The sequence below is a fragment of the Saimiri boliviensis genome, chromosome 2 (assembly GCF_048565385.1).
Source record: "Saimiri boliviensis isolate mSaiBol1 chromosome 2, mSaiBol1.pri, whole genome shotgun sequence".
Lineage (NCBI taxonomy): Eukaryota > Metazoa > Chordata > Mammalia > Primates > Cebidae > Saimiri > Saimiri boliviensis.
Genome location: NC_133450.1, coordinates 96,482,908 through 96,496,031, shown reverse-complemented (window position 1 = coordinate 96,496,031; position 13,124 = coordinate 96,482,908). Strand labels below are relative to the sequence as shown.

Sequence of the window (13,124 nt, the reverse complement as noted above, 5' to 3'; positions counted from 1 at the left end):
TTGTGATAATGATGCTTGACAGTTACATTTGTTTTAAGAGTAGGGACTTTGTTTGTGACTGGGTATTGGCATTGCAAAATGGAGTGCAGTGGTGCCATCTTGGCTCACTGCAGTATCAACCTCCCATGCTCAAGCCATCCCTTCACCTCAGCCTCCCCAGTAGCTAGGACTACAGGCGGGAGCTACCATGCCCGGGTAAATTTTTTTTTTTTTCCCTTTTTTTGTAGAGATGGGCTTGTTGCTCAGGCTGGCCCCCAGCTGTTGGCCTTAAGATCCTCCTGCCTTGTCCTCCCAAAGTGTTGGGATTGCAGGTGTGAGCCACCATACCTGGCCCAAGAATATACTCTTAAATAAGAAAAAAGGAGGTCATATTTAGGCTGGTTATTAAAATGAGTTTATACTTAACATGCAATAATGTGAATGAGGAGTATGCGTTTATTTACTTATTTTTGCAATGGAGTTTTGCTCTTGTTGCCCAGGCTGGAGTGCAATGTCGTGATCTTGGCTCACTGCAACCTCCACCTCCCTGGTTCAAACGATTCTCCTTCCTCAGCCTCCCAAGTAGCTGGGATTACAGACACCCACCACCACACCTGGCTAATTTTTGTATTTTTAGTAGAGATGGTTTCACCATGTTGGCCAGGCTGGTCTCCAATACCTGACCTGAAGTGATATGCCCCCCTTGGCCTCCCAAAGTGCTGGGATTACAGGCATGAGCCACTGAGCCTGGACAAAAAGCTTTGTACACCAAACTGATTATTTAAAAAGAATATAGCTGGCCAGGTGCAGTGGCTCATGCCTATAATCCCAACACATTTTTTGAGGCCCAGGTGGGTGGATCTCGAGGTTGGGCATTGGAGACCAGCCTGGCCAACATAGTGAAACCCTGTCTTTACTAAAAATACAGAAAAAAAAAAAATTAGCCAGGTGTGGTGGTGGGCACCTGTAATCCCAGCTACTTGGTAGACTGAGGCAGGAGAATTGCTTGATGGGCACCTGTAATCCCGGCTACTTGGTAGACTGAGTTAGGAGAATTGCTTGAATCTGGGAGGCGGAAGTTGCAGTGAGCCAAGATTGCACTACTGTAGGCCGGCCCAGGTGACAGTGTGAGACTGTCTCTAAAAAGAAGAATTTATCTGTCTTTTCTGTGTGGGACTGTTGAAAACACACTCTATGCTGCCAGATGTGTGGGTTTTTTTCCACACCAACCAATTATTCAAGCATGCATGAACTGGATATCCCATAATTCAATGCTGACACATTAGTACCAGAAGTTAGTCAGATCCCACAGATTAGTGGCTCAGTCCCACAAGACTGCCCCCAACTTCAGATGGTAATCACAAGTAGTAGGTTGTCTACTATACTCTTGACTAACTGAAAATCATGGTTCCCATTACCCCTTCCTTGGTTCAGTTAACTTGCTGTAGTGGTTTACAGGACTCAGGGAAGTACATTTACTGGTTTATTTAAAGGATGTTACAAAAGATGCAGTGAACAGCCAGAAGGAACAGATGAATACGGCAAGGCATGGGAGAAGGAGTGTACACCACCATCCCAGTGTCACTGGTAGAGGGTTGTGACTGCAAGTTGTCCAGGTTCTTGGTGTTTTAAACAAAGAATTGCACAAAACGCCCAGCAAAGCAAAGAAAGAATGAAGCAACAAAAGAACAAAGGCAGGGATTTGTTGAAAACAAAAGTACACTCCATAGTATGGGAGCAGCTGGAGCAGACTCAGTTTACAGAATCTTCTTGGGTCCAAATACCCCCAGAAGTTTCCCATTGACCACTTCCTGCTCACCTCATGTAAATGAAGTGGTGGCTTGCAATTGGTCAAGGGTGAAGTTACAAAGTTATACTTCTATGCAAAGGAAGACACCCCCCTCATCAGTCTTCTTGATTGTAGACAGCAACCGTTCAGAGACTAGAGTGAAGTTATAAAATTGCAAACAAAGGCTCCACTGGCAATCAGTCTGATTTCTTAAGAACAGCCAGTTTTCCATCTGCCATGGGGAAAAGGTGGCAGGTTTGCAAAGGGAGTAGCATCTGGTAGCATCTGGTCCTTTTGTTACTTAGGTGTGGAAAGTTAGGGTTTTCCTTTCAATTTAGTTCTGGGACGTCTGGGTGAAACAGCCTTAGGTTCCCTGCCTCCAGACCCTATTCACCTGCCTCACTGGCACCTCCAGCATGTTCATCCAGAAGCTCAACAAATCTTATTAAACAGTTTTTATAGAACTTCATCTCCAGCCCCTCCCATAGATGTGTGTGGTTAAGACTGAGAGTTCAACCATTTAGTCTCATGGTCTTTCTGGTGACTGTCCCCTACCTGAAATCACATCATTAGCATAATCAGGTTTGATCAAAAGTGGCTCATGAATAACCAAAGATACTCCTATTACTCAGAAAATTTCAAGAGTTCTAGGAGGCCTGTGACAGGAAGCGTAGAGAAAGACCATGTATTTCATATTGTATCATAGGGATAGAGGTAATGCTTAAAGCCTAATGGCTAATGATGTAAGTATTGTATGCTGAAAGCCAATTCATTACATATTTCCTTTTTTTTTTTTTTGAGATGGAGTTTTGCTCTTGTTACCCAGGCTGGAGTACAATGGCGCGATCTCAGCTCACCGCAACCTCCGCCTCCTGGGTTCAGGCAGTTCTCCTGCCTCAACCTTATGAGTAGCTGGGATTACAGGCACGTGCCACCATGCCCAGCTAATTTTTCGTATTTTTAGTAGACACGGGGTTTCACCATGTTGACCAGGATGGACTTGATCTCTCGACCTCGTGATCCACCCGCCTCGGCCTCCCAAAGTGCTGGGATTACAGGCGTGAGCCACCGTGCCTGGCCATATTTCCTTTTTTTTTTTGAGTCCAAGTCTCACTCGGTTGCCCAGGCTGGAGTGCAGTGGCATGATCTCGGCTTATGATAATCTCTGCTGCCCAAGTTCAAGTGATTCTCCTGCCTCAGCCTCCTGTGTAGCTGGGACTACAGGCAGGCGCCACCATGCCCAACTAATTTTTTTTGTATTTTTAGTAGAGAAGGGGTTTCCCCTGTTGCCCAGGCTAGTCTCATCACACTCCTAACCTCAAGCAATCTGCCTGCCTCAGCATCCCAAAGTGCTAGGATTACAGGCATGAGCCACAGAGCCTGGCTTTATACTGTATTTCGATTCTTCATTTCAGTTCACTATAATTACTTTTATCTTTTTCTAACTTTTAAAATATTTTTTGTCTTTTAACATTGGGATTTTGTGTTATTTTGCAACTTCTTCATATTGGTCTGCATTTCAAAAACAAAGCGAAGTCTCTGTCTTGTGATTATGTGTTAAAATAATTGAACTAGATAAGAATGTTAGGCCAAGTAAGATGTAGGAAAGGCTCTTTGATAAGCATTTGGCGTTTTAGATCAGAGGTGGCAAGTATGCATCACATAGCATTCCGTCTTTTATCTATTGAAGATATTATTTGTTAATCAGACACTCTCTTTCTGAATCTTGGACCACACAATGTTTTAGTTATCCACTGTCAGTTGATTAGAGTTGAGAAACAAAAAATGAGAAACAAAAAATCTACTGACATCTCTTAGAAGATCAGTTTTTGGAAGAATCTTCTGGAATATCTATTTGGTTCTTTAGTGAGCAATTTCACCAATTATATGAAGTAACATAATTCTGGAAGCCCAGTTATATGAAGAATGCCTTAAGCTTTGTTTCTTGTTCACTTAAATTTTCAGATGTTTGTGAAGCCACACAAGTCTGGTATTTTTTTTTTTTTTTTTTTTTTTTTGAGACGGAGTTTCACTCTTGTTACCCAGGCTGGAGTGCAATGGCGCGATCTCGGCTCACCGCAACCTCCGCCTCCTGGGCTCAGGCAATTCTCCTGCCTCAGCCTCCTGAGTAGCTGGGATTACAGGCACACGCCACCATGCCCAGCTAATTTTTTGCACCTTTAGCAGAGACAGGGTTTCACCATGTTGACCAGGATGGTCTCGATCTCTCGACCTCGTGATCCACCCGCCTCGGCCTCCCAAAGTGCTGGGATTACAGGCTTGAGCCACCGCGCCCGGCCAAGTCTGGTATTTTTATAAAATGTTCTTAAAAGAATAATGTAACTTTAAAAAATCTGCTTACTTGTATGTCACATCTTTAGCCTTTAATTGGGTGACTTTTTAAATGTTATTTACTTTTATTCTTTGTTTTCCTCCCATTTTAAAGGAGTGGACCTACCCTATGAGACGAGAGATGCAGGTATGGCAATCTTTTGTTTGTTCAAACCAACCTGTTATTATCATAGAAACAAAGTTAGTTTACAGGATCTGAGACCTGCTGATTCATGATCTGTAGGTTCATCATTATGTATTTTAAATAATTAATTATTTTAAATATTTAAGGTTCATCTTGGATCTTAAAAAGATGGGAGATTAGGAAGAGGAACGTAGTAATAGGTATATGTGCTTAATGAGTCTCTTTTTCCTCACGTGAAAATTGAATACTATCTTTGTATTCCTTTTGAAAGCAGTTTGCTTTCTTTGTCTAGATAAGGAGGTTGACTATACAGCAAATAAGTGTTGTTCATTTTGTGTCTGATTTTCAATCAGCTTCCATAATTAAGTCTTTCAGAAGATCAAATGGAATACTTTCAGTTTGGAATGAATTAAATGATAACTAACCATCATAGCAGTTCATTTCTTTTGTATTTTGTACCATTTACAGTCAACTCTGTTTGCCCCAAGATTAAGCAGTATCTTGTTGCTGGGAATTCCTTGACTTCTAAAAATCTGTTTCTTTTTTTTTTTTTTTTTTTTGAGACGGAGTTTCGCTCTTGTTACCCAGGCTGGAGTGCAATGGCGCGATCTCGGCTCACCACAACCTCCGCCTCCTGGGTTCAGGCAATTCTCCTGCCTCAGCCTCCTGAGTAGCTGGGATTATAGGCACGTGCCACCATGCCCAGCTATTTTTTGTATTTTTAGTAGAGACGGGGTTTCACCATGTTGACCAGGTTGGTCTCGATCTCTCGACCTTGTGATCCACCCGCCTCGGCCTCCCAAAGTGCTGGGATTATAGGCTTGAGCCACCGCGCCCGGCCTAAAAATCTGTTTCTTGATCTTTTAATGAAAATTCACTTTGAAAAAGTATATGAGTACCTGTGAGGCATTTACTTGGTGCTGTGAGGAATGCAAAGATGACTAAATGTGAGAAATCAGTCATAGATACAAATAATTATGACTCATAGAACTGAACTGTAAAATTACTATTAGTATCTAGGGTGTGACAGATCTGGACTGAAAGCTTTCTATATTGAATTTACATAGAATAAATTTGAATTCATCATCTGGAAGGTACATATTTAAATTGTTGAAACTTTGTCAACAGGCACATATTTGAGTTTGAACTTCTAATGTTACATTAAGAATTTGCTTCTGGGCCGGGCGCGGTGGCTCAAGCCTGTAATCCCAGCACTTTGGGAGGCCGAGGCGGGTGGATCACGAGGTCAAGAGATCGAGACCAACCTGGTCAACATGGTGAAACCCCGTCTCTACTAAAAATACAAAAAATCAGCTGAGCATGGTGGCGCGTGCCTGTAATCCCAGCTACTCAGGAGGCTGAGGCAGGAGAATTGCCTGAACCCGGGAGGCGGAGGTTGCGGTGAGCCGAGATCGCGCCATTGCACTCCAGCCTGGGTAACAAGAGCAAAACTCTGTCTCAAAAAAAAAAAAAAAAAAGAATTTGCTTCTGTTAACTATAGATAATAGTTTCAGGTTGGGCACGGGAGTTCATGTCTGTAATTCCAGCAGTTTGGGAGGCTGAGGCAGAAGGATTGCTTTCATCTAGGAGTTCCTAACCAGCCTGGGCAACATAGTGAGACCTCATCTCTATTTTTAAAAGAAAAAAAAAAGATGAAAAAAAATAGATAACAGTTCCAATCTTCTTGTATCTTGTTCTGCTTTTGATTTGGCCAAATATGGTTTTGTGTAGGTCCAAAGGGATGATTTCCTTTATGTCTATTTTATTTCTAGATTATAGCAGAAAATAGAAGTAAAATTTAAAATATTTTATTAATCTAAAATGCAACATTACGATGTACTAATTCCAACCTTTTTTTGAGATGGAGGTTCGCTCTGTTGCCAGGGTGGAATGCAGTGGCATGATCTTGGCTCACTGCAACCTCTGTCTTCTGGGTTCAAATGATTCTCCTGCCTCAGCCTCCTGAGTAGCTGGGACTACAGGCGTGTGCCTCCACTCCCAGCTAATTTTTGCATTTTTAGTAGAAATGGGGTTTTACTCTGTTGTCCAGGATGATCTCTTGACATTGTGATCTGCCCACCTGAGCCTCCCAAAGTGCTGGGATTACAGGCATGAGCCACTGCACCTGGCCATTAACAAACTTTAAGCAAATTATTTTAACAACTATGGAAACACCCCACAAATTCAGTTATGTGGTACATATTTTTATACATTTAAATTGCTGATAGTAAATATCTCAATTTTTTTTTTCTAGGAAATTTTACCTGGATTATTCTTAGGCCCATATTCATCTGCTATGAAAAGCAAGGTATGTTAGATTCACCAAGAGAGACTTTTATTAACAAACTTTTCTTGGGTAAGTTCTTTACTAATAGTTTTATTTTAGGGAGCATCAACAAATACTGTCTGTTATCAGTAATTATCACTCTGGAGTACCTTCCTCTTTCCTGATTTTACTAGATCAGTAGTTCTCAAGTGTTTCACCATAGAGTTTTTGTTTTTTTCTCATGAAATTCATATTTTTGAAAGATTTATCTAACAGTTGACTGTTAATAACTTATTTATTCTCTAAAATATTAGACATCTGTAATTGCTAATATAGCTTCAGAACAATATGAGATATAAAGCCCAAAATAAGGAATTTCAATGTTTAGTTAAGCCTTCCTTATCAAGGGTAAGACTGTTTGTATAAACTGAAAGTGATTCACCTTAGTTCTGTTTGCCAGCCAGACTTTGGAGGTCTGACTGGTATTCCTGATCTGAAATTTGAAACTTTTGAGCACCAATATGTCACTCGAAGGAAATCCTCATTGGAGTATTTCAGATTTCAGATATTTGGATTAGGGATGCTCATCCAGTAAGTATAATGCAAATACACAAAACAAACAAAAAAAATCCAAACTCTGAAATACTTCTGGTCCCAGGCATTTTAGATAGGGGATATTCAGTCTGTATTCTACATAGTCAAACTTTAATGGACTTAACTCAGTTGAAGTTAAAATAGGTAGATCTCATTTTAATAAATATATCAATGTTCTTGCCACATCTAAAGATTCAATGCTACTAATTCTCTTTGACTTACAACATGAAATACATACAAATGTCTTTCCCCAATACTTTGCCTCTTCAGAAGTCAGTATAGTTAAATTGTATTTGCCGGGCGCGGTGGCTCAAGCCTGTAATCCCAGCACTTTGGGAGGCCGAGGCGGTTGGATCACGAGGTCAAGAGATCGAGACCATCCTGGCCAACATGGTGAAACCCCATCTCTACTAAAAATACAAAAAAGTAACTGGGCATGGTGGCGCGTGCCTGTAATCCCAGCTACTCAGGAGGCTGAGGTAGGAGAATTGCCTGAACCCAGGAGGCGGAAGTTGTGGTGAGCTGAGACCGTGCCATTGCACTCCAGCCTGGATAACAAGAGCGAAACTCCATCTCAAAAAAAAAAAAAAAAAAAATTGTATTTGATATCTCCGTAATATAATTTGATACTCTTAGGAATTTAAGCGGGGTGGGAGTTTTAAAAGGTCATTCATTTTGAAACTAGAAGGTTGTTTTCATTGTTGAGACAGGGGTAAAAGTAAACCCTGGTCATCTTGATGACTCTCCTTAGTTGGAAAGATAGGGAGTTAATAAAAGTAAGTTCAGGCCGGGCGCAGTGGCTCAAGCCTGTAATCCCAGCACTTTGGGAGGCCGAGGCGGGTGGATCACGAGGTCGAGAGATCGAGACCATCCTGGTCAACATGGTGAAACCCCGTCTCTACTAAAAATACAAAAAAACTAGCTGGGCGTGGTGGCGCGTGCCTGTAATCCCAGCTACTCAGGAGGCTGAGGCAGGAGAATTGCCTGAACCCAGGAGGCGGAGGTTGCGGTGAGCCGAGATCCTGCCATTGCACTCCAGCCTGGGTAACAAGAGCGAAACTCCGTCTCAAAAAAAAAAAAGTAAGTTATAGGGAAAGGATAGGGCAAGTAACTGTAGACATAGCTGTAATTTATTTTGTAAAAGGCAGATATAAACAAGGTTATTGTCCATATAATTTGCTATTCACCAAGTACTAGTGCTCAAGATGGTTTTATATAATTTACTTTTTAAAAATTCCACAGTACTGCCGGGCACGGTGGCTCAAGCCTATAATCCCAGCACTTTGGGAGGCCGAGGCGGGTGGATCACAAGGTCGAGAGATCGAGACCATCCTGGTCAACATGGTGAAACCCCGTCTCTACTGAAAACACAAAAAAAGTAGCTGGGCATGGTGGCGCTTGCCTGTAATCCCAGCTACTCAGGAGGCTGAGGCAGGAGAATTGCCTGAATCCAGGAGGCGGAAGTTGCGGTAGCCGAGATCGCGCCATTGCACTCCAGTCTGGGTAACAAGAGCGAAACTCCGTCTCAAAAAAAAAAAAGTTTCACTGTACCTTATAAATATACGTACAGTATTTATCACATTAAATGTCATTATTTGTTTAAAAGTCTGTCTCCTCAATGGGAGTCTTGGGAAGGCAAATCACGTGAGGCCAGTAGTTCAAGACCAGCCGGCCAACATGGCAAAACCCTGCTTCTACTAAAAATACAAAAATTAGCTGGGCAGGTAGTACACGTCTGTAATCTGAGCCACACAAAACAAACACACACACACACAAAAACGTCTAGCTCTTCAAAATCTCTTTTCTTGAAATTCCATCATGGTCTTATTAGAGAAAAAGCCTCTATGGCAGTATTTTATATTTCCCACCCTAAGTAACCATGTTATAGCCCATATTTCTTTTCATACCATTATCTAAAAACAAAAAATACTAATGAAGATAAACCTAAATGAATAAACTCCTTTTTTTTTTTTTGAGACAGAGTTTCACTCTTGTTACCCAGGCTGGAGTGCAATGGCGCGAACTCAGCTCACCGCAACCTCCGCCTCCTGGGTTCAGACAATTCTCCTGCCTCAGCCTCCTGAGTAGCTGGGATTACAGGCACGCACCACCATGCCTAGCTATCTATTTTTGTATTTTTAGTAGAGATGGGATTTCACCATGTTGACCAGGATGGTCTCGATCTCTTGACCTCACAATCCACCTGCCTCGGCCTCCCAAAGTGCTGGGATTACAGGCTTGAGCCACCGCACCTGGCCCAATAAACTCCTTTTTAAACACTCATTTATTGTTGTTATTATTTTGTGGGAGAGAGGGGCAAGGTCTTACTCTGTTATCCAGGCTGGAGTACAGTTGCGCTTGGTCATAGCTCACTGTAACCTCGAAATCCTGGGCTCAAACTGTCTTCCCACTTCAGTCTCCCAAGTAGCTGGGACTCTAGGCACGCACCACCATGCCTGGCTAATTCTTAAAGTTTTTGTAGAGATGGGGTCTGGCTATGTTATCCAGGCTGGTCTCAAATTCCTGGCCTCAAGTGATCCTCCCACCTTGGCTTCCTAAAGCACTGGCATTACAGGCATGACCCACCATGCCTGGCCATGTTTACTTAAGTATACTTAAGTATATCTTTTATTAAATTCAAATACAGTTTAAATAAAAGGGACAAATTTAGGGGCTTTGTAACTAGTACACTTTCTTTTTGAAAAGTTTTTCTACTGTTTTTGAATGTCATAATTTGCTTTATATTAGGTTGGTGCAAAGTAATTGCAGTTCTGCCTTTGAAAATTACAGAATAATTATATTTGCTGTTATATTAGGACTCTATTTTGATTGTTTATTTTTACTTAGTAGAAGTCTAATGGGCCTTCAATGCTTGTTAAAGTATCTTTATCCATAATTATGTGTGTCATCATGTACTTTCTCATATTCATAAAGTAGATAAGAAAACTCCACCATAGATCATCAGGTGTAAATGAAGGACTTAATGTTGAATTCTTTGTGAAAATTGGCATAAATCTCAATATAGAGCATTGGTTAATTATTAATTTTACTGAATGCTTCTCACTTTCCGTAACTCAGGTTATACTCAAGAAATACAAGGATAATTGAATTCTAATCTATGCTGACATAAAACTTGCTGCAGAAATTAACACTTAAAACTTGCAAATTATATTGTTTTAGCTCAGGCTGCTCTAAAAAAATATCGTAGACTGAGCGGCTTAAACAACAGACAGCTATTTCTCTGAGTTTTGGAGGCTGGGAAGTCTGAAGTCATGGTCTGGTTCTGGTGAGGACCCTCTTGCTGGCTTGCAGATTCCTGCCTTCTTACTGTATCCTCACACAGCCAAGAGAGCGAGTTCTTGTCTCTTCTCGTAAGATATAAATCCTTTCGTGGAGGTTTCTACCCTCATGACCTCAATCTAAAATTGATTCCTTCCCAAAGACCGTACCATCACATCTTGGGGGTAAGGATTTCACCATATGGATTTGAGGTGATGCAAACATTTAGTTCATAACACATATAAATTATTATTTTTTTTACTCATGAATTATTAGTGCTACTGTTTTGTATGATTTAAAGTGGGAATTAAATATATAGGATTTTAAACTGAAGGTATCAGAAAATTCAAGGTTATCTGATTCATATGCTATCATGACTTGTTAGTTCATTTATTGAACAGATAATTATTGAACAACTTAACTAGTTATACAAACACCATACTTAAGGTGAATTGTATTATACATTTTACACATACTGTGTATCAGTGAACAAACAAAAATCTTTTCTCTCATGAAACTTAATGCTCTAGGTAATAAAATAACCTCTAAACTTACTTAAACTTAAAATCACTTGCAAATGAATATTATTTGGTAATTTCTAGAATTGGTCATGTTAAATACGGAACCAAAAGCAACTACAGGTTGAGTATCCCTAATCTGAAAATGTGAAATGCTCCAAAGTCTGAAACTTTTTGAGTTGTCAGTATGACAACACAAGTGAATTTCACACCTGACCCCGTGTAATAGGTCACAGTCAAAATGTTGTTTCATGCACAAAATGACTGTATGGAATTACCTTCCAGATGTATGCATATGTTATGTGTGAAACATAAATGAATTTTGTGTTTAAACTGATCCTATCCCCAAGACATCTTAGTATATATATGTAAATACTTCAAAATCTGAAATCTGAAACACTTCTGGTCCTATTTTGGGGCCAACATTTTGGATAAGGGATACTCAACCTGAATGGATATAGTAAGATGTTATTGAAGTTGCCATTTTTAACTTTAGGAGATTTTTAAATTTTATTTTTGAAACAGGCTTGCGCTCTTGTCCAGGCTGGAGTGCAGTGGCATGATCTCAGCTCACTGCAACGTCTGCCTCCCAGGTTGAAACGATTCTACTTTAGGAGAATTTTTAAATGGTGAAAGGTTAATTAGATTTTGTGAAGCCTGTAAATTAATTCTGACTCATAAAGTATACTGAGAGAGACAAGGAGTAGTCTATAGAGATTTGGGCTCAGGTACTGTTGTTAACTAGGTCAGTGATGTCCAATATTTGTAATGTAACTGGTTTATGTCTTAGTAGTTCCCTCTAAAGAATAAAGATTGCAGTCAATATATATAATAACTATTGTTTATTAAACACTTCTTCTGTGTGTCAGGCACTATGCCAAATATCTTACATAAAGTTTACATCAAGCTCTAAAATTATAGATATGAAATATCCCTGTTAACTTTTTTAGGACATTAGTGTATTAACTTGAATCTTTGAAATCTCTTGCTGCCCACTTCAGGTATATTCTAAAATTAGCTTTAATCCCCTGGACTTAAGCAGAGATGTGGGTTCTATGTATTTTCAAACATCTGTGTTATAATAAGATGTTTTGTATTTTAAAATGTTTATCTTCCCTGTCCTCCCTCCCCTTGCTTTTTTTTAAACAGCTACCTATACTGCAGAAACACGGAATAACCCATATAATATGCATACGACAAAATATTGAAGCAAACTTTATTAAACCAAACTTTCAACAGTTATTTAGGTAAGAAATGTTGTTATAATTTGTAAAACACTAAATGAAGTTTCATTTCAGGTTTTGTACGTTCAGTTTTTTCTGTACCTATCTAGTTTGTAAATATGGGTCACACAGTACATAGTTGTTTTTTTTTTTTTTTTTTTGAGACGGAGTTTTGCTCTTGTTACCCAGGCTGGAGTGCAATGGCGCGATCTCGGCTCACCGCAACCTCCGCCTCCTGGGTTCAGGCAATTCTCCTGCCTCAGCCTCCTGGGTAGCTGGGATTACAGGCACGCGCCACCATGCCCAGCTAGTTTTTTGTATTTTTAGTAGAGACGGGGTTTCACCATGTTGACCAGGATGGTCTCGATCTCTCGACCTCGTGATCCACCCGCCTTGGCCTCCCAAAGTGCTGGAATTACAGGCTTGAGCCACCGCGCCCGGCTTAGTTTTTAAAAAATAAATCTTGCTTAAACTACTTAAATAATTTATGCCCATAATGTAGATGTAGGATTCTAAAGGTTCAAAAGAATGTATATTGTCAAGAAGTTTCCGGGAAAGTAAAAAAAAAAAAAAAAAAAAAAAAAAAGAATTTAAAAATAACATATACTGAAAAGTAGGTTTCAGTGTACATTATTTTATCTCTTGAGGGATAAGGGAATTGAGTAGGGGATAGAAAAAGGGAAGCCAGTATCTACTGTTACCTCTTTATTGAGTAGCTTTCCAGTGTTATGTTAAATTTATGAACATATTCTTATAGATAACTTCTGTTTTTTACATTGACTTTTTAAAAATTATTTTTTACTTTATATTTTTTGGAGATTGGTTCCTACCAGTACTTACATCTAACTGCTTTATTCTTTTTAGGTTGCATTGTAATCCGTTGTATGGTTATACTAAAATTTAATCAGTCTGTTGGACATTTAGATTGTTTCTGGCCTTATACTAATATGTATACCATATAGTGACTATCATTGTACATAATATTCAATTTGTAAGTGAG

General features: G+C 39.9%; 1 protein-coding gene across 1 annotated transcript in view; it reads left to right on the top strand.

Moving 5' to 3' along the window:
* STYX (serine/threonine/tyrosine interacting protein) overlaps positions 1 to 13,124 on the top strand; it is a 39,643-nt gene that overhangs the window by 1,611 nt on the left and 24,908 nt on the right. The window contains exons 2-4 of the mRNA XM_039469217.2: positions 4,215 to 4,247; positions 6,499 to 6,552; positions 12,051 to 12,148. Of these exons, the coding sequence (XP_039325151.1) occupies positions 4,215 to 4,247; positions 6,499 to 6,552; positions 12,051 to 12,148 (185 nt within the window). The remainder of the gene's footprint in view (positions 1 to 4,214; positions 4,248 to 6,498; positions 6,553 to 12,050; positions 12,149 to 13,124) is intronic.